Here is a 22,397-nt window from a genome sequence, read left to right on the forward strand (position 1 = left end):
ATATACAATTAATGAACATTAAAATGCTACCCTGCAGAAAATATTGAGCAAAAATAGGCTGGCTCTAAGGTGGAAGAGAAGCTTTGAAATACAACTGAGAAAAATGTCTCCGTTGGGGGAGCGACTCATTACAGTTCTACGGCTTTTCCTTTGTCACTGAAAATAACATTCATATATGTGATCACCGAGAGGTTCTAACACTGACTGTTCAGACCTGCCCGGTCTGACTTAACGTCGAATTAGGAGCTAGGGGTACGTTGTAACAGGAGCACCAAGGATGAACAAGCTCTTACCCTTCACAACCACGAGACTCTCTTCAACTTGCTCAGAATAAATGGCTTCTTTCCTCCTTTGCATCAGCACTTCCATTTTCTAATAACACTTAACAAATTGTATTTACTTTTCTCTCTACAGTTTCATGAACTCTAGAAAACTCTGTAATCCTAGAACCCCACGAAGGCTCCTTGGTCCTCAGAGCAGGACTTGGCTTATTGTAGATACACAGTAAACACTCGACTTTGCTTATGCTGTGTAGTTGCAAAGTCACCTGAAATGTTAACATCTCCAAAGAACTGCCTTGCAGTTTGAATCCTTTAGCATTGATATTTACAAACCAGTAAACATTTCATTCTAAAGTTATGTGTAATCATATACAATTTCTAATATGTATTATATGTTATATATAAAACTAATTGTGGCACAGGACAACTGTGGGTAAAATTTGAACTACGGTACAAATAGCAAACATCTGTCTCCTCACGAAAAAAAGATTAATAGCAGAGATGAGGGAAGGCATAAAACCCCAGACCCCAGGAGGCTAGAATGATACTAATAAACTACAGAAATCACAATTCCTTCTGAGACAAGCCATATATTTTTGCAAGAGCCATTCTTAGCCTGGTCCAGGAGTTATATCTAAAACAAATAATTGTCTGGAGGTTCTCGTTTCCTGTTATTGCAGAAGAAGGAAGGTGTTTTATTGAAAGTAACTCTCATAAGTGGGGAGAAATAAATGATGTCACACAAGGACGTGGGGTGTTATAGTAAATTCTCTTTCCTAGAGGTTACAGCAAGTCTCAGCATTTTGGTCGCTTTTCTCTAAACCATGGGATCAAAGCTCCTACATTGTAAATGCTACAGAATTATAAAATACTAAAAATTAGCTCATGACAATCAACATGGGTATTAACAATTTTGTGTACGTATGTTCGTAGATTGGTTTGTAGATATAGAGAACTTTTCTGGAAACATAAGAAACTTACTAGGGAGAATTTTAGGAAATGAGAATAGAATACTAGAATAGAGAGAAAGAAAGAAAACATTTTATTTTTACTTTATACTCTTCCAGAGTTGTGATAAACATCACAACTCTAAGAATGTGTAATTTTATAATTTAAAAGTAATATCTAAATTTATAAATGTAAAAATGCATAAAATGTGTAAAGGAAAAGAAAGTATGCCTCACACTTAGATATATAATGTAACTCCCACCCCTTTACACACACAATGCACCCGCATGTCTCATAGAAAACTATACATTTTCTATACCCATGCATTTTAAGTTTTGTCCTTAGATTAGAGCTTTTCAGAGTCAATTTAAATTTTGTTACTATAAATGCAATTAAAATAAGATCCAGTTGTTATAAATATCCCTCTCGTTTAATTCATAAAGAAAGGCGCACTGCAATTTTACTTCAAAAGCACATTCCTTCGCATCAGTTTCCACAGAGCTCGCTTCACATCTTTGTTCCGCAGGCTGTAGATGATGGGGTTCAACATGGGGCTCACAAACGTGTAGAACACGGCGACGATTTTGGACTCCTCCACTGACTGGTCCGTGGGGGGCCTGACGTACATGCAGAACAGGGTCCCGTAAAACACGGTCACTGCCACCAGGTGGGCCCCACAGGTGGAGAAGGCCTTCTGCCTGCCCTGGGCAGAGCGTATCCTCAGGGTGGCGGCGAGGATGAAGGTGTAGGAGACGCCGATGATGAGGAGGGAGCTGGAGAGGTTAAGCCCCGCCACCACAAACATGGATGTCTCCTTGATGAACGTGTCGGAGCAGGAGAGGCGGATGAGGGGCGGGTCGGCGCAGTAGAAGTGATTGATGACGTTGGAGCCGCAGAAGGTCAAGCGGTGTGTCCACAGGGTCTCCATCAGGCCACTAAGGAAGCCATAGGCATAGGGACCAGCAATCAGGCGGATGCACACGCCTCTGGACATCCTGCTGCTGTAAAGCAAAGGGCTGCAGATGGCCGCGTACCTGTCATAGGCCATCACAGCCAGCATGTGATATTCAGTGATGACCATGGCAATGAAAAAATAACACTGGGCTAAGCAAGCCGCGTAGGAAATGGTTTTCTTCTCTGATAAGAAGTTGGCCAGCATCTTAGGAGTCACGTTGGTGGAATAGCACAAGTCCAAGCAGGACAGGCTGGCAAGAAAGAAGTACATAGGGGTGTGGAGGCCTGAATCTATCCTGATCAGCACCAGCATGCCAAGGTTCCCCCCAACCGTGATCAGGTAGATCACCAGGAACAGCACGAAGAGGACGGGCTGAAGCTCTGGACGATCCGTTAATCCTAAAAGGATAAATTCGCTCACCAAGGTGGCATTTCCTCGGACCATTTTCTTAGGTGCCAGCATTGCTCGCTTAGATGAGTGAAAATAAATTAAGAAGAGAATGAGAAGCCCGTCATAGGTTCCTTTTCTCTCTCCCCCCAGCTCCTCCTCTGCTCCCAGTCAACCTCAAACAGCTATTATTGGGGTCTGAGGCTGTAGGGGTGGAGACTTTTAGAAGAAAGTCATGGCCCCCGTCACCCAGGTGTATAATGTTCAGAAGATTCCCAAGGAAAATGGCTCTTGTGACACCAGGTTGGTTTGGCGATGTGGGAATTATGACCGAAAGTTTTTCTAAAAATGGATTGAACCACCAGCTGCCACTTGCAGTTCAATGTAAAAGCAGGGGCTTTGTCAATGAACCCAGCGACAGTTCTAGACAAAGTGGTGACGTCTGTGAAAGTGGTTTTTCAGTCATTAACTGTGTGTATTTAGAAGCTCGAACTCTGAGAACCTCACCCCCTGCTGTAGTAGAAAGCCCCAAATTATAGAGGTTCGAGGCAAATTCTCCGGGCCCTCTTTGCCTGCATTATCCATGAAATACACAAATAGGTCTAAGACAAGAACCCCAAATTTGCAAATAAAGCCCTATATGAATTACTGTTGAAGAAATTTTCATTCAGGAGAGTTTAAATGAATAAAAGAGAGAGAGGCATAGATGGGAAAACAAAAGTAGTCAAAACTTAGATCACAGTTTTGGTTGCTTACCCATCTCTTTTTTCATTTAACAAGAAAAGTGTTTAAGGCGTTGATAGCCAATAACAAAATCTGGCAAATTTGTGCTGCTGGTGGGACACAAATATGACTCTAAGCTTTCTAAAATCATATGTAAACAGTTCAACCTTCTTTATTATAGAACCATAATGTCCAGAAGTTCTAAAACAAAAACTAATTACTAATTATTATTATTCTTAGCACAGAGTTTAGGTGATGCTGATTATAATGAAAGAATTATACATCCAGACAATATCAGTTCAGATAATGTCAATTACAATTCAAGAATGAAATGAGAAATTATAATGTCAGGAGTCTGGGGAATATATTTCCATTACGGAGTCTTAATGTCCTCATGTATTATTGCATCAGTGATACACTAAATAAGATAATGAATTAAAACTCAAGTGCCTGAGGGAGCCATTGAGATCCTAAGAATGAAGAGAGTGGTCGGTAAGAGTGAGCCAAAGGGACCTGGAGAGTGTCCCCGGGCGGTTCCAGTGCGAGCTCGCAGGCGAGCCGAGAGGCCCTGTTGCAGGCCGTGGGGTGAACACCCTGAGAGCTACAAGGCAGCAGGTCTTTGAATCTGTCTTTGATGCTTTTTTGGAATGTGTTGGGGGGCAGGGGGTGCACCCAAGTTAAATTAGAACCAACATTCCCTGTTAATTGGAAATAGAATTTGCAGGGCTTAAATATACAACTTTGGCTTTTGAGAGGAAACTACAGCAATTAGACGGTCAAAATTTATGTCAATAGAAAAAGTGTTCTTTCCTCACTCAGCAGAAGGATAAGTCCATTTGGAAAATGTTCACCTTAGTAACATAAATCTTTTAATTTTTTTTTTACATAAAGATACTCATCTAATTTTTAAATCTGTACAACCATATCCTAAATAGTAGCACCTGTTGGGACATTATATTACATTAAACAACTAATAAAGACAAAAGCAAAGACAATAAAAATATTAAAAGTTAAATTGAAATTTAATCTGCCTATCACCTACCTTTTCCTGTAAATAGGTTCAGTATCCACACTCTAGAGTTTAGGAAGAAAAGGCCATATTTTGATAATACTATTTTCTCCCATATACACAGGCACTTCAGTTTTACAAAGCAATTGTGCTGGTCTATTTTATTTCACCTTTAGAAGGATCCTGCACCTGACAGAATGAGTACAATTAGAAATGGGGGAAATGGGGCACAAATAAGCATTTGAAAAATCTAACAAAAGAAAATTACTTTGAGATCTGAGATGTGCATGTGGCAAATACTGTTGGCAAATTTAAAATATTTTTGGTAAATTCTTATAAATTCAAACTTGCCACCTTAGGCTAAAGCCTTTTTTCCACTGAAAGTGAGTATCTGAATGATTTTGGAATGCTTAATAGGAACTCAACTGAAGAGGATTTCAGTTTTTGTAAGCAAATTCACAGAGCTTGCACCGCCGGGACATGCCAAAGGCTCATGCTTAACGGCTGTGGGAACCACCTTTGACAGTCTCCAATCTAATTTTTCCTGCACCCAGTGAGTGCTGTGGTTAGAAAGATTATCTGTGTGGTATTTATGCAAGCAGTAGCAAAATTTATTCTCCGTGACTCTTATCATTTCCCAACAACTCCTATTCCAATATAGAATGCCAAGGAATTCATATTGAATTATTGGAGAGATTGTTGAACCAGTTCACAATAATCATGAAAAATTTGCCTCTGTATAAGAAACAGCACACACAAAAATTAATTAAACTTCAGTGAGGCGGGAAACCAGACACCCTTCTAAGTATGGATTTCCTTATGACATTGGCACCCACTCTGAAATTGCTGGGTCGTCAGGAGTAAGGGTAGGTAGCAATGAGTTTTTAAAGTCTATGTTCCTTATCTCCAAAAATATAACTGAAATAAAACTCCACATTCGGTTTCAATGGCTCAATAACATCAAATTGTTTTCCCCTGATTGGAATGGTCACAAATAAACTAGATAACAGAGGCAACACAGATTTGTTCACGCCCATGAATTTGATCCACAAGGCTGTCAATACACCTATGTGTTTACTATTTATTATGAAAAGATACGAGGCAAAACGCATTACTTCTAGTTTAGTAGAAAGTATTAAAAACAAAAACAAAAAAGCCACAGGTGCCATTTGTAGTACACTGGTAAATGTGATAAATACTTGATGAAAATTAGGAGTTCTAAGGGTTTCCTATTCTGCCACTTTAAGAAAAGCAATCGATCAATAAAAGTGCAAATCTCACCTCTACAAGTGTCACTAGTACCTGAAATACTACCTGCTGAAATATTGATCCAGGGAAAAGCTTGTCCTCTTCAGGCTCCAGTTAAAATGCAAATGTCTAGGGGAGCAGGACCACATTGGACTGCGGTCACATTTGCTGTTTCGTGTCCCTAAGTCACCATTTCTGTAGCCCCATAAGGCAGGCAGAGTGAGAGACCAGGGGCTAGCTACTAAAGCCAAGGAAAGGAGCACAGAATATAGAAATAAGGGTTATTGAATTTAGTTTGGGAAATTTAGTCTAGAAACTACCACAACTAGTCATTAAGACTTAAATAAATTTTCAAGAATAGCTGAGAGGAATGATATTTTAAGGTAGGAAATAAAGAAAAAGCCAAATGAGCCATGGAGTTGGTGGAGCCACGCATCTCACGCGAATATCGGCTTCCCGGGGTGAAGCATCTTCATTGTCTGCTCTGCCGGTTTTCCAGGCCAGTGTCTCACAAATATAAGGGCCTGATTGCAATGAATGAACCTAAATTATAGATCATGTTGCACATGCCATACTAGTAAATCATACGTCAGTAAAAACTCATTAGAAAGGTGTCCTTTTACCTTAATATGCTGGCTTTCTTTCTACAGACTTCAGAGTCCTCATTACTCAGCATCAGACTTTGACTAAGTAATTTCTGAAATGTCCATCATTGGGAACATTCTGACTCACCATTTATGTAGTCACAAATCTCACACTCATTACTAGTCATGTATTTTCTTTAATATTAAATTTGCCCCCAAAGTGTTTCTCTCCAATAATTTTAAAAAATTATAAAGTTCTATGAAAGCTTTATATTTGCCAGAATGAATATAATTATGTTTGAATTTGTCCCTCTTTGGAATATTTTGCCAAGGTTTTATTGGTGGGGAAACTGTTGTTATCAATAGATATTATTCTTAAAAAATTTATTAGTTTGTCAAGTGCTTACTCCAATATGGTTATTTAATGTGCACTAAGTTATTAAATGAATGGAGGGAAAGCTATTTATAAAGTAAAATGATTAATGTAAACACATAATTCCAATAAAGTTTTATATTTTCTAGTTACCAATCTAAAGAATAAATACTGAGAAATTATGCTAACATTCAAAACTGCTTTTGTTGTCACCGGACACCTACTCATGAAGATTCAAAACTGAAACAAGGAGAGCAAGCACAGGCCTGGCCTGTGTGGCTCAGCTGGTTGGCGCATCCTCTTGTACACCGTGGGTTCAACTCCCCATCAGGTTGTGGGTTCTATCCCTGGTCAGGGTGCTTACAGAAGGCAACTGGTCAATGTTTCTAATTCTTTCTCTCCCTTCTTTTCTGTAAAATCAATTTAAAATTTTTTAAATTAAATAAATGAAGAGAAAGTACAAGCATAAAAGTCAGAATTTTCATACCTACCTGACCCAGGATAGAGTTTCTCAGAGACACTAGTGGTCCAATGAACGAGTTGCTGGGAATGATTTATACACTTGCAACTTGAACCTTTATCCCTAAAGTATTTTTCAACACACCCTGAGAAAATAATTACCATGTTACTACAAGAGAAAACCCCAGGGAAACAGTAATTTATGTCAGCTCACACTCATTAGTCTTGGGATATGCACAATGTGATTGCACCAGTTTGCAATCATTCTGAGCTGATTGCTATGGGTGATCAGGAGTTTCTTCTCATAAAATACTTACATTATGGATCAGCATTTTTTCCAATCAGATCAGCAAAATTTTAATAAAGTTTCAAAATACTGACATAATTCATTGCCTTTGATGTTTCTGTGATGTCTTCCCAGTTGAAATAGTGTTCTGTACAGTCCCTTCCACAAAATTACTGTTTGCTGAAAAGACTTTCATTTCTAGAATAAAGTAGTTAAATTACAAAACCCAGTGAATAAAATCATTTGGACAAGACATCATAATGAGTTGTAATAGAGTTAGTTCAAGGTGCGAGGTCCAGGAGTTGGAAAGTAATATATTATGAAAAACCTGGTGATCATGTAATTTATCAACATGTGATTTATTTGGCCACACATGAAATCAGAGTAAAGGGAAAATAGTATATCTGCCTTTTCTTCTCATTTACCAAGTATCCAATTATCTATAATAACAAAATGTAATTATGTGAGGTGATAGGTGTGTTAACTAACCTTATTGTAATAATTATTTTCCAATATATATGTTCATAAGCTTAAACAATGTGTCAATTATATCTCAATAAAGCTGGAAAAAATACTAGTCAATAAACTTTCTAGAATAAAATTATAAGGCTAGTTCTTTGACAAGAGGACTAAAATAAAAATATATAAAAATGATATATATCTTTTGAAGTCCAAAATGTATGGTCATCAACCACTCTCTGCTAAATAACATGTAGATTAAAGAAAAAGTCACTGGGAAAAATAAGAAAATATTGCAAAATGAACTATACAAAAAGTGGCTTTCAGCTAAAACAGTGTCTTGGTGAAATGTACAAAAACTTATGTGACAAAAAAAGTGAGACTGAAATCAATAACCCAGACTTTCATTTAAAAAAAAACTAGAAAAGAAAAGTTTGGTAAGCTTTACATTTTTTCAAATCCAAGTGGTGCAGAGAACATTCATTCTTTTCCTTCCGAGTTTATGGGTCCAGGGTTGCAGGTCAGAGGAAGAAAGCAGGACCCTATAGCTCAGAGGCCACAAACTAGACCCACAAACTCACGTCTAGGAAAGAACGCTCATTCTAGCCTGCTGTCTGCCAAGGCACGTACTGACCGCTCACAAGCACACAAACAGGAGCCATTATGATGAACCATCGTTTATCATTTTACTTAGTAAGTCAGAGTGGAGGATGTGTTTCTTCAAAATAGATGGTAATAAGAACAGAATCAATTTAAGGACCTGGACTGAAAGCATGTTTATCCTGTCTACCGTTATAAACAATAAAAGCCCAGTATTCCAGGGCAGGCCCAGAGGGCATTTCCACTTAGAGCCCTGCTCCTCGACTTTAATGTGTTTACAGATCACCTAGGGTTTGGTTAAAACGCAGGTCTGGATATGGTAGATGTGAGGTGCAGAATGGGACCCCGCATTTCTAAACGTTGCCAAGGTAACGCTGTTGCTGCTGGTCCAAGACCACACTTTGAAGGGCAATAGCCTAGACGACCAGGTGGAGCTCAGCTGTTTTTCCCCACAACCGAGTTTCACAGATGAGCTACTTGAGACCCAAACGCATCATCAGTCCGCAAAGACACTGGGGCCAGAGGTTTAGCGTTACGGTTTATTGGAGGAAAGTGGAGCCATTGCCATCTTAGTGACCACATTTTGTCTGAGGACATTCTTCAGTGCCCACTTCACATCTTTGTTCCGAAGACTGTGGATTAATGGGTCAAGCACTGGGTTTACAAAGGTGTAGAAGATGGTCTGATTTTACATGGTTTTTTTTCTTGTCTTTTTTTTTCAAACAGTCTCTTCTTAAAATCCAGAGCAATATCCTCTCTCATGAACACTGACGTCTTGAGTAGGGTCTGCCGTGAACAGGATTATGAAACAGACAGGGTCTTTGGCAAACACCTTGGTGAGCAATGCTATATGTGAACAACTTTCATCAAGGTAATTTAATTGAGTCCTCAAAATAACCCTAAGAGGTAGGGACTCTATCTAGAACTTTCAGCCAAATAAACACTATAAGTGACTAAATAAATGGCTCCATTAAAAGAATTCACCCAGTGCCTCGTAGCTAGTAAGTGGCAGGATAGGATTTGAATTCCTGCCTTCACGTACTAAGTTGACTACTTTATCAATTGTACGTGGTTGCCGTTCCTCAAGCTGTTTATCCTTCTGTTACCAGGACACCCCGGTGGGGCTCGGGCTGCCGTCGCTGTGTCCAATTCAGGAGGCCGGGGTGAATCCTGTAAGGTGTTTACTGAGAAGGCCACCGACCTAGAAGACGGGGCACGCGAGCATCCCAAACTTGTCTCAGGAGTGGCCTGAGGGACAGGGCTGGATGGGGCAGACGGGGGCTGGGACCGGAATGCAGCTACGTGCAGTCCTGGAGGTCATTCTTTTGATCTTGGTCGCCTGGGGATGTCTCAATATGGTGATATCTTGAGTCCTGGTTGGATCGGCCTGACCACGCCGGTTCAATGACACATTGGCCACAGCTGCGTCGCCCCCTTAATTGCTTTGTCCGGAGTCAAGGGGAGTACAGGGCGTAAAGGCCCAGGAGAAAGACACTTAAGGAAAAAGAAACTTAAACCCCTGTTCACATGAGTATATGTGATCTACAATTTTATAAATGATATAATTATATTTCAAGTTAATTCAGGTGCTCGATCTTTGGACATTATAAGTGCCCCTATCACTCCCTTCCCTCGTCATTTTTAAATATTCCCTTAGCTTCCCCCCAGCAGTGCTTTCCTTCTCACCAGGACCAAGCTGCTTTGGGCAGTAGGAAGGGCCCCGGCTGAATTCTTCTTCGAGGATGCAGCGTGCGGCGTGTGCTTAATGCAGTGAATACAAACCGAGTCTTGCTTACCCCCTCCCAGGTAGCTTTGCATTTTATTGAGTCCATTTCCTTACCTCTCAAAATGTAAGAAGATGAATGGGATGAGCAATATGTTTAAGAAACCACAGCAAAGAAAACAGAATGCGGGTAATTATTGAAGGTAGTGAGCATGGAGTGCTTAACACACACCGGGCGTTAGGCTTAGTTGGCACTTTGCAAGCATTCGCTCAGTTAATCCTCACGCAGCAACATGGGTCGTTAGAATTATTATTTTTCTTTTAAAGATGGGAATTGTGCATGTCTCAGGAGGAAATGCCAAAGATGACCAGAAGGGTGCCATGACATGGATGGGTGTGCAAGTTGCCCAGCAGGAAATGTGCCACCTGCAGTGCCTGAAGAGTAAAACAGCACCGCAACACCTCGCTGCTGCTGTTTCCCCTGTGAACTCTTTTTTTTAATTTTCTTTTTTTTATTTTAAAAAAAAAGTTTTCATGTTGACATAATTGCAGGAGTTCCCATCCTCCCCCTTTGCCTGCTTCCATCTTCCCCTTCCTCCCCCTCTTGGTCTTTACCGAATTATTGTCCATGTCCATGGAGTATGTATATATATTCTTTAGCTATTCTTTTTTTTCTTTAAACATGTCTTTATTGATTCAGAGAGAGGAAGGGAGAGGGAGAGAGAGAGATAGGAACATCAATGATGAGAGGGTCATTGATCGGCTGCCTCCTGCACACCCCCTACTGGGGATGGAGCCCGCAACCCGGGCATGTGCCCTGAGCAGGATTTGAACCTTGAACTCCTGGATCCTAGGCCGATGCTCAACCGCTGAGCCATGCTCGCCGGGCTCCTTTAGCTATTCTCAAATCAGGAGATGGCACCTTCCAGCTCGGGAATTGGCCCAGTTTGGGTAGGAAAGGCAGAATAATCGAGATACTCAGAACCAATAACACTTTGGAAAATAGGTTAAATGACAGTTAAGGAACATTTGTGAGAGTGACTACCAAAATAAGAGGGTAAATAGAGGACTAAATAGAGACTATAAATATTTTTATTTTTCATTCTCGCAGGCAACACTACAACCATGAGGATGATTTCACGTGCCTTCTGAAGAAGTGATGGAAATAGACTCTGGAGAGAATATAGGTACTTCTATTCATTTTAAAGGTATCTGCTGTCATAGATCCTTTAAGAAAATACTCTAATGTTTCAATCTTCCAGATAAGGGTTGGTAAACCCTTTATTCTTATAAAGTAGTTTGTAGTGATGACGGGATTGATAAATTGGCCCTAGAATAAAGAACCCAGAAATAGACTGATACATAAATAAAAACTTGATACATGACAGAGTTTACACTACAAATTTAATGGAAAAATATGAAGTATTCAAAACCTAGAAAATCGTTTTTATTAAAAATAGGATTAGAGTCCGTTTTGCAATATTTAAGATAGAAGGAAAAGCAAAACTTTAAAAAATTAAAGAATAGAAGACTATCTCTATAATAGGAAAGCATTGTTTAGACCAGACGCTCAAAACACAAGCATAAAAAAGATCAGTAAATCTGAACTACATTAAAATGAAAAACTTCTGGGCTGCCAGATACAAACATGCACAAACATAAAATTCAAACTACAAACAGGTTGAAGATATTTGCATTGCATAGATCATTAAAAGATTAGTACCTAGTACAGAATACATAAGGAGTTATTACAAATGTAGAAAATAAAGATAAAATAACCCAGCTCAAAAGTGAACAAGAATATGGACATACAACTTTAAAAAAAAGAAAAAATATTCAATTAGCATCAAGCATTTAAAAATACTTAACTTCTCTTGTAATCATAATTCAAAAACTTGAACAAGAATACAGTTTGTACCATAAAACTGGAAAATATTTTAAAAGGCTGACAATATATTGTGTGGCAAGCGTGTGGAGTAAAGGGCACCCTCACACAGTATTGGCAGGGGTGTAATTCGATAAAACAATTTGGCTACACCTAGTAAATTTATAGATGCTCGTGACTTAGAAATTATCATCTTAGGTACATACATGAGATTAACTCTTGAACTGTAATACATTCAGAATTTCACAAGAAAATTTATTGCTAGATTTTCATATTATCATGAAATAGAAAAATGTAATTGTCCATCAATAGTAGAGTAGATACTTATATTGTGACAAATTTATATATTGACATAGAGTACAGGCAAAGTAGGTTTACAGTTGTTCATATGGAGAAAGACATGTAGGTTATGACTATTACAATAACTTTATTAACTCTGTGTTTCATGTACTCACAACTGTAAACCTACTTTGGCCCCTACTTGGAAAATGCTGATGACTCAGCACAGATAAGCCTAATGCATGACTCAGCACGGATAACCCTAACAATGTGCAGTGAAAAATAAAATAAATTGCAGAAGAATACATAGAGTGATTTTATTTATATCAAGTTTCAAATCTAGAAAATAACATAATTCTGTGTATGAACACATGACAAAACTTCACATAAGAATAAGAAGCATTAAATTCATATTAGAGTTTAATGTAACAAATGAGAAGAACAGAATCAGATAATGTAGACTCAATTTTAAAAGTATCTGCATCTCAAATATTTGAAACAGAAGAGGCAGCGTGTGAAGACTTAATCATGATCAGTTAGGCTCACACAGGTGGTCTTTCTATTATTATTATTTTTTTTACTGTATGTTGGAAATAGAACATAATAAAAAATTAACAAGTAAAACCACAAAACCAGTTTTCAGATGGGGATGCATGTAGGTAAAAAATAAATAAAATAAAATTATAAAAATAAAATACCTTCTAAAGAAAATGTGGCGTTTTCATCTTAGAGGAAGAATTTCAGATACCCAGTGATCTTCGTTTCTATATGATTTGTATAAAGGGAAGAAGAAAACAAAACTCGTCTGCCATGGTTAAGAAGTTTCTGGAAAATAGTTTCAAAATTATTGAACACTATAAAAATTTAACAGATGGTCATTGCCGTAGCATCATTTGCTAATTCTGCCTCTTATAACTTTGTATCAGTATGAGTATCATGGATGGGATCATCTGTTCTTTATCGACTTTAAAGAGCAATCATAGTGCCTTCTGGTCTTTGAACTTCTATGCACATTTGTTTTTTTAAATTCACTGACATGATACTATAAACTCTAGCAAGTAATTTCAAGCCTTCTTCCAAGTTTCAGATGCTAATTATGGGATACAAAACATAGTAAGGGACAGAAAATGATTAGCTAATTGGAAGTGCTCACTGATTGGTCAGATAATAAGGCTAGAGGGCACACCTGTGACCAACAGGTCTGCTTTATTTAGCAAACAGTTTCTTTCGGGTAACTTTCCTGATTGCTTCTTTCACATCTTTGTTCCTCAGACTGTAGATCAAAGGATTTAACATAGGACTCATGAAGATATAGAACACAGCTACCACTTTCCCCTGCTCTACAGACGCCTCCGAAGGGGGCCTCAGATACATGCAAAACAGCGTCCCGTAGAAGACAGTGACAGCTGTCAGATGGGCCCCGCAGGTGGAGAAGGCCTTGCGCCTCCCCTCAGCGGAGCGGATGCGCAGAATGGCTGTGAAGATGAACACGTAGGAGACGAAAATCATGGCGAGGGAGCAGGTGAGGTTGGACCTGGCCACCACGAACATGGCAGTTTCTTTTACATGAGTGTCCGAGCAGGCCAGGACCAAGAGGGGAGGGTCTGCGCAGTAGAAGTGGTTGATTTCATTGGGGCCGCAGAAGGAGAGCCGAAGCATCAGGATGGTCTGCCCCAGGCCATTTGCAAAGCCGTACGTATAAGGGATCACAACGAGCGAGATGCAGACGCGTCTGGACATCTTGCTAGCATAGAGCAGGGGTTTGCAGATGGCCATGTAGCGGTCGTAAGCCATCACTGTGAGCAAATAATAATCTGTGATCACCAAGGCAATGAAAAAGTGGAACTGTAGGAAGCAACCAATGACCGAAATGGTTTTTCTCTTGGATAAGAAATTAACCAGCATCTGAGGAGTGACGTCGGTGGCATAGCAGAGATCTACGAAGGAGAGGTGGCTGAGGAAGAAATACATCGGGGTGTGAAGCTTTGAGTAGCTCCTGATCAACAAGATCATGCTCATGTTGCCAGTCACCGTGATCAGGTAGATGACCAGGAACACCACGAAAAGGACAGACTGGAGCTCCGCTCTGTCCGTCAGTCCCAGCAGAATAAACTCGGTCACCGCTGAGTAGTTCTTTCTTGACATTGTGTTTGCGTGGCTTCAGGTGAGGTCTAAATAAAGGAAATGGAGATTCATGTCTATTGTCGTCCATTCATTCCCCCCATCGTGCCACCTGATACTTCCTCCCCTTCTCTCAAACCTGTGGCATAAAGAAGTGGCCTAGTAAGCATGCGATTGATCTTTTGAATATCTAAATTAACACAGAGCACTTCTATAGAAAGGAAATCTTATTGTTAAATGCTTTTCTGCATGCCTAGACATATTTGAAAATCCTTTCTCTTTTCTGTAAGTCTTTATCACATTTATTCACTTACATTTTTCTTAAATGATATTTTTAAGCATTGCTTTTCTTGGAAATTTTAATTCCATTTTTTTCCCAAGTTACCTTCTTCTGTAGTATCTAAAGCATCGTTATTGAAACTCATCTGCTTTCCACAGCTGAATGGCCTTAGGGAAGTAGAACTGATGTATCGCACACATTTTTATAGAATGAGAATCTGTCCACCTGCCCCTCTAAACTCAAGTTTGTTTTCAAGTTGTGCTCACCCTGCCATGCACGTCCATTTTCCTCTAATTCCTAGTGAGGCTGGAGCAAGTTATTTATCTCTCTGAGCCCATGATTCCTCAGGTAGAAAATTTGGTTTACTAATAGCAACTTTCTCCATGTCAGAGAGCTCATCAAGGTAAAACTTTAAAAATATGTCTGACATATAGTAAGCACTTAATATGTTATAGCTCTATAATTTTGGGTGAAAAAATCCAGATCCGCTCTAAAACAAGATTCAATATTAAAGTGTGAGCTCCTTAGAACAAGGGCTTTATCTATTCTGTAGCTATAGCCTCAGTGGCACCTAGACCAGTGCTTTCCCAAATGGAGGCAATCAATGATTACTGATGGAATAAATGTTCTCTTTGGTCTAGTTATCTTCTCATTGTAAGTAATATTCCAGTGTACATTTAAAATACTTGTATTCTGAGGATAGTACGATAAAGTAGAATTTAATTCAAGACAACTACTAATTCATCAGAACATGTTTCAGCTCATAATTTATTTTATTGAATAAAATATTTCTAGGTTCCAAAATATATTTTACAATAGCTAATCTTACCTGTGAAAGAAGAGTGATTTCCCAATGACAGCATGGACATAAAGAACCTGAAGCGTTTATAACAGAATTGTTATATAGGGACCAAATCCGTATGGCTCAATTATTTCTAGCAGAAAGTCATTCAGACTATAAACAATCACTGTGGTTTTATTTCTTTGAACACCCTAAGCTCATTGAGGACATAATTTTTTCCCACTCTCCGATATCATCAGAGAATCAAATCTCCCAAAACATGAAGTGATAGGATTCATTATTTATTTTAATTTATGCCTGAGTGTTAATATTTTTTGACTTGGGGGAAATATTAAGTTCTCTTGTCTACAAAAGGTAACATAAAATAGTGTTTAGTATAGCAGAAAAGTTTTGGAGTCTGGAAAACCACTGGAGGATCAACTAACTTTTTGTTGACCTTGTCATTTACTGATTCTGAGCCTTGTGATTTACCTTCTTAATAGAAAAATAATAAATAGCCCCAGGAACATTGTGGATACATAGGTAATATAGTTATGTTCCAAGCAAATTTCTGATGTATGTCAGGGAAGGAGGTGGACAGGGACTTTCTTCCTGGTTCTAGTTCTCACTGGGTTCTGGTAACAATCGTCATTGCCTGGCCAATACAGAACTAGAAGTAGAAATATATCATAAATAAAGTCACATAAGAAATAATAATCTCAGAAGTAATAAAATATATGAGAAAAAATAAATCATGGTTCATGATTAAAGGCTATTTGGAATGGAGCTAATTTAGACAAGTGGCCAGACAGTGTTTTTCAAAGTAGTTGTTATTATAAGAGAGATCTAAATGAAGTGGTAAAATGGGACACCTAAAGGTCTGTGGAAGAAACATTTTAGGCAGAAGGAACAGCATGTGCAAAGGCCCTGAGGTAAGGGCATTCTCAAAATGTTCAAGAAACATCTACAAGGTCAATGTGGTAGGAAAAGAAGGACTGAAGAGAAAGTGGTTGAAGACTTTGGAGAGAGGAGATAGGAAGTTGTCGCATAAGATCTTGTAGACTCTGGTAAGAGGTTTAAATTTTAGCACAAGTATGATGGAAATTCTTGGACTATTTTACCAAGTCAGTAACGTGATGTGATTATGTTTATAAAAGATCATTGGCTTGTGTTGGAAGATAGAGGATTTCAGCTGTGGAAGAAGGAAATTCATTGTAGTGTAAGAGGTAAGATGTGAGATATAATATTGTCTTAGACCTTATTGGTAGCAAAGGAAATGCTGACAAGCTCTTGTAAGATTCAATATTTAATATTTGAAAGTAGAGCAGATAAGACTTCTTGATGGTTAAATATAAAGTGTGAAATCAAGGATATGAGATAAATTAAAATATGAATATGAAATATATATAAATGAAAGATGAAATCAATTGGTATAAAAAGAGATTACTGAGATCAAAGGGTATATTAGGTGAATAAATATTCCTTTGTAGTTATGTAACACTGTGACCATATGAACTTAAAAAGACAGCTGTTGATTTGGAACAAAGGAAATGGGATGGACAGAACACCAAGGGGCTGGGAGAGGTTGGTTGCTGTTGGAGACTAAGTAATCAATGAGGAAAACACTGAACCTGAATAAATACACAACAGGCTCTGTAACGGTAGAATCTACCAAATGAAGCTTTGCCTACCTAGGAGCTTCTAATATGCATCCTCTGAGATAAATTTGAAAGAAAAATAATGAAGATGGAATTTCTTTAATAGAAGTTAACACATTTTAAATCTACATTATTTGCAATAATTTGATTTACAAAATATATATAGATTACTCAAGGGAATAGAAAAATTAGTCCAGAAGTAGATTTATTTAGTCTACAATGAAGATAACAAATCAATCGGTAAACGAAGAGCTACTTAATAAGCAGTAGAAAGAAATGGGCTAAAAATGGGATGTTAAAAAGTTACAAACAACATTACAATATACAACAAAATTGTACATAGAATAATTTAAGATAGTCCTACAAAATATGCTGAAAAATTAGTAACATAATATAGATGCTTGTTTAGTTAAATTGAGGATTGAGAAAAACTACAAAGCAAAAAAATTGATAAACATTTTCTAAATAAAAGTGTAAATATTTTTATGTGCAGAATCATCTGAAGTAACATGAAAGGCTCTCATAAAACATATATTATTTTCTTTATTTTCAAATATACATTTCAAAAATTCTCCTGTCAAAATAAAACAGGATTCTTTCTGAAGAATTTCAGTTGAGACAACAAAGGAGCAGATAATCTTAAATGATGGTGTAGTTAAATGGTTATTTTCAAATATTACTAGTCATAGGTGTAAATTGTTAGAAACTCTCTGGAGAAAATTTTACCCATAGGAAAATTTAGCAAGAGCTTTGAAAATGTACAAAATATTCAACTCAGCAATTACACTCCTTGGAATCTATCCTAAAGGAACTATCAGAGAGATATGTACGTAGATTGTAGTCAGTCTTAAAAATAATAGGATACGTCAACATGTTGGAATAGTACTTCTCAAGATAAACCAACTAGAAAAAATACAGCAAAATGTTGAGAGACGCTCTCTCTAAGTAGGAAATTACAAGTAAATTTTGCTTTCATTTCTTAAACCTTTGGTATTTTTCAGTTAGATTTTCTACAATTGATATGTATTATTTTTATAATTAAGCTCAATGTGAATTAATTATTAAGTATTACACTACATTAAAAATGGTGTTCATCAAAATATTTAGTCTGTATGAAATGCAAACAATATACTATCAAGTGAAAATCAATGTTCATATATGTATATGGCAAATGATTCCAATTTTGATTATTGAGAAGTACAAAAAAAGAAAACAACTTATCCATTGATAAGTGTTGCTTCTTTTTTCCTGTCTATATTTTCTAGTTATCCATAATAAACCCCTGTGCTTTTACAATTTGGACAATCTATTCATAAAATGCGATCTAAATAGGTCTGCCATATAGCAAAATCGCCTGCTTTAATTTATATCCTACTTATATTGCACACAAATTATCATCATGTTTACCTGAAATATCAGAGGCATTAGTTCCATTACTGCCACCATAATCACCATGATTTCATGTATAGCTCACTGTCCCCAACATGCCATCCAGCATTTGCAGCGTGTTGAGAAGTTTAACCACTGCAGTGTGTGTTGGAAAGAGAGAGAAGGGGGAACCAAGGGATTCACCCGTGTGCTCCTCAGTCACTCCGCTGGGGGACTTTGGGGTGGTCATTTAATCTCTCTGTGCCTAAGACTCCAAGTGTCATAAATGAAGATAATTTCCTACTAGCTCATTTGTGAATATTCAAATGTAGTAATATAAAAGTGAGTATTAAACTAAAATAGGATATCACATATTATTTTTACACATGCTAATTGATGTTCTCTCTATCTCTAAAGAAATTTTGAGGTGGCTTTCTTCAGATCTATTTCCAGAAGTGGAATCACTGAAGAGGTTTGGGGGGCTGGGGCTGGGTGAAAAAGGTGAAGGGATTAAATAAACAAACAAAAACCCCAAAACTCAGACACAGACAACAGTCTAGTGATTCCCAGAGGGAAAGAAGAGCGGAGGGAGGTAGAAGAGGGCACAGGAGGGATAAATGGTGACTGAAGGAGACTTGACTTTGAGTGGTGAACACACAATATAATATACAGATGATGTGTTATAGAATTGTACCCCCGAAAACTGCATAGTTTTAGTAACCAATGTCACCCCCAATAAATTCCATAAAAATTAAAATAAAGAAATTGGAACGGGGAACTCTATTCCATTTAGAATCCCTCTCTTAATCACTTGCAGGTTCTAATCACTATTTTATCACAGACACTGCCAATTTCAAATCAACTGATGCCTCAACCGCATTTTTATGGGAGAGATTCCCTTTGACCAGTTGCTGCATGGCGTGGATCACATGCTTGTTCCTCAGACTGTAGACCAACGGGTTCAGCATTGGGCTCAAGAAAGTATAAAAGACGGCAAGGACTTTGGACTCCTCGATGAACCTCTCGGATGGGTCCTTCAAGTACATGCAGAAGAGGGTCCCATAAAAGATAGTGACCGTTGTCAGGTGGGAGCCGCAAGTAGAGAAGGCTTTGCGCCTGCCCTGGGCAGAGCGGATCCTCAAGACGGCTGCAAGAATGGAAAGGTAGGACAGGAGAATGAGGAGGAGGGAGCTCGAGAGGGTAAACCCGGCCACCGCAAGCATGGCCACCTTCTTGACGTGGGCGTCGGAGCAAGCGAGCATGATAAGAGGGGGGTCGGCACAGTAGAAGTGATTGATTTCACGGGAGCCACAGAAGGACAAGCGAAAGGTCAGCAGCGCCTGAGACAGTCCATTGAGGAAGCCAAAAGCGTAAGAGAGGGCGACCAGAGAGACGCAAATGTCCTTGGCCATCCTGGTGCTGTAGTGCAACGGGCTGCAGATGGCTGCGTGGCGATCCAGGGCCATGGAAGCGAGGAGGTAAAACTCAGTGATCACCAGCGCGATGAAGAGGAGGCACTGCGAGAAGCACCCAGCGTGGGAGACGGCCTTGTGGCCCGACAGCAAACTGTGCAGCATATTTGGGGTGACATTGGAGGAGTAGCAAATGTCGACAAAGGAGAGATGGCTAAGGAAGAAGTACATGGGAGTTTGGAGGTGGGGGCTGGTCCTGATCAGCACGATCATGCCCAGATTCCCTGCCAGTGTTATTAGGTAGATCACCAGAAACACCCCGAACAGGATCTTCTCTAGTGCTGGGTCATCCGTGAGTCCCAAGAGAATGAATTCTGTCACCGTCGTGTGGTTTGGGGAAGACATTTTCTTATGCCTTGAAAACTGAAAGTGACAAAGGAAAGTGAAGAATTCTGTAGGATCCAGGTTCTGCATTTATCTCATCCATTTTATCATTTATCCCATCAGTTTTATCACTTACCCTTTGATTGGCTCGTCTACGAGGAACTTACTCTCCTCTTTTCAATAACACATCAGAATTTCTACACAAATATTCTCCCCTGAATCTCCATGTTTTCTCTCTTTCTCTCTATATCTCAAACTCTTTTTATTTCATACACACACACACACACATTTATACCTATCTTCTTAGTGAAGTCCATTTTTGAGTACTGTTTTTCAAATTCTGTGGGGGGAAAAAAGCACAGGAATTAAAATCAGATATAAAAAGCAGCAGATCACTGGCATCATTCAAATGGAAAAATGAATAAAGTTGGATTTCTAGGGTTCATGGAGATCTGATATCCTATTTTTTCAGACACAAAATAGAAAAATGGAAAACAAATATTCAGGACAGCATTTTCACTTGAAATCTCTAGTTGTTTGACTTAATTGTCTTCGGAAAACATGGAATTAGCAGATTGATCTCTTAAATCACCCATTTATTCATGTGCACTACAAAGATTGATTGTTTTCTGTTCTAGGTTTCGGGGTTACAGCAGTGACCAAATGCCCCATCCTCGTGAAGCAGATATTGAAGGAGATAGTTTCTCTAAACTATATAGCACAATGCCACTTAGGAGCAAGTATTATGAAGAACAATAATGGTGGGATGCTTTTAGATGGTCGTTCAGAGAAGGCCTTTCTGCGAAGGTAGAATTTGAATAGAAAATAAAGAATGAAAATATCTGGAAAAATGTGGCGGTGTCCCTAGTTTTTGTACAGCTAACACACATATGAAAATATTTGTTTAGGAAAGCACAGTTAACGTGTAAATGTGGCTTTCGCTCCCTCCTGAAGCCATTATATATCAATTCTTTGTGAAAATAAGCTATGACTAGGAAAATTGCACCCTGAAGCTATTTTTATTTTGGTTTTACATATACATCAAAAGAACTTGTATATAATAATTGATATTTAGATATGCCGTAAAATATTATTCTAGCAATAGAAAAATCATGTACAATTGCTGAAAATATTTTTTTTACATTAGTGGGGTACTAACCTCCACACTGAAAAACAAATATATTTTTGGTGAACAAACATAGAAAATAACCTACCTGTAAAAACTGACTTACCCTATTTTGTAAGAGCGTGGTGGGAAATTTTATAATGTATTCCTTAGGTACATTCTCTAGAGTATTTATAAAATATTTCTGAAGCACCAATTAAAATAGTCATTTTTTTTCCTCAAGGGTATAACCTTAACTTGGGGCTTTGAGATCCTAGATTCTCCTTTGAGGCCAAAATCTCTAAGATCTGTGTACACTGCTTGGAACTGAGCTCATAACAATCTTTAGCACAGGTAGGAAAATTAGCCATCACAAGGAATACTATGAAAGGAGCAAAATATGGGTAGATAAGTTTTGTATTTTTTAATAAAGACAAGAGGATTCTCATCAGAAGGCTTTGATGTTTCTAAACACTGAGGTGAGGTCATCTCATGAAAGCGAGGGAAAGGAAGGTGAAATCTGTGAGAAAGTGGGGAAGAGAAGGAGTGTGGAGAGTAGAAGAGTCACATATCTGAGGGAAGGAAGTGGAGGCACTGGTCAGGGGTGAAGGCCCTTTGGAAGGTGAATATTATGGATTTATACTGGAACCAGTCTGTCCCATTGAGCTAATGTCATCAACATGCTAGGAATTAAAGTGGGTCTGAGAGCCAGGATCATTCATAAAATTGATGATTTAGGAGGAAGTTTGATAGTAGAATAAAGACTATTTGACCATTGTTTGGAGCTGCATTTGTTAGAGAATAAAGCACCCGAAAGATGCTTCCCCTGGTCTGAATCTTCCAGTGCACTGGTCCTCCCAGGTCAATACAATCAGAGGGTTGACCAACGCAAGTATGGGACCAATCACATGATCAGAACTCTGCACTTAAGAAGTTGATATTCATTTATTTATATAGCAAAGGAGAAGATTAAAGAGCTTTACCAAGATGTGTGATGCTAATTCAAAGATTTTTATGCATTCTTATTTTAATTTCCTAGAAATTAATAATTATAGGATACTTAAAGACATCAATTCCTTAGCTCAATTT

The 22,397-nt window shown here is 38.4% G+C and overlaps 3 protein-coding genes across 3 annotated transcripts; all 3 read right to left on the reverse strand.

Moving 5' to 3' along the window:
* Positions 1-1,689: 1,689 nt before the first annotated feature.
* On the reverse strand, positions 1,690-2,646 carry LOC107527627 (olfactory receptor 5M5). Its single transcript, XM_016200405.2, has one exon. It carries the CDS (start codon positions 2,644-2,646, stop codon positions 1,690-1,692), a length of 957 nt encoding a protein of 318 aa, XP_016055891.2.
* A 10,759-nt stretch (positions 2,647-13,405) lies between these two features.
* On the reverse strand, positions 13,406-14,344 carry LOC107527676 (olfactory receptor 5M5-like). Its single transcript, XM_016200457.2, has one exon. It carries the CDS (start codon positions 14,342-14,344, stop codon positions 13,406-13,408), a length of 939 nt encoding a protein of 312 aa, XP_016055943.2.
* A 4,890-nt stretch (positions 14,345-19,234) lies between these two features.
* On the reverse strand, positions 19,235-20,520 carry LOC107527626 (olfactory receptor 5M10-like). Its single transcript, XM_016200404.2, has 2 exons — positions 20,489-20,520; positions 19,235-20,234 (listed from the first exon to the last, which is right to left on the reverse strand). The coding sequence occupies exons 1-2, from the start codon at positions 20,518-20,520 to the stop codon at positions 19,235-19,237; spliced, it is 1,032 nt and encodes a 343-aa protein (XP_016055890.2).
* Positions 20,521-22,397: the final 1,877 nt, after the last annotated feature.

The sequence above is a fragment of the Miniopterus natalensis genome, chromosome 11 (assembly GCF_054644295.1).
Source record: "Miniopterus natalensis isolate mMinNat1 chromosome 11, mMinNat1.hap1, whole genome shotgun sequence".
NCBI lineage: Eukaryota > Metazoa > Chordata > Mammalia > Chiroptera > Miniopteridae > Miniopterus > Miniopterus natalensis.

What these genes read in the sequence shown, in the direction of transcription:
- LOC107527627 (XM_016200405.2), bottom strand. Translation starts at nt 2,646, where the DNA reads ATGCTGGCACCTAAGAAAATGGTCCGAGGAAATGCCACCTTGGTGAGC.
- LOC107527676 (XM_016200457.2), bottom strand. Translation starts at nt 14,344, where the DNA reads ATGTCAAGAAAGAACTACTCAGCGGTGACCGAGTTTATTCTGCTGGGA.
- LOC107527626 (XM_016200404.2), bottom strand. Translation starts at nt 20,520, where the DNA reads ATGGACTTCACTAAGAAGATAGGTATAAATGT. An exon ending in AAGAAGATAGGTATAAATGT is followed by an intron (nt 20,235 to 20,488) that starts GTGTGTGTGTGT and finishes TCAGTTTTCAAG; the next exon opens with GCATAAGAAAATGTCTTCCC.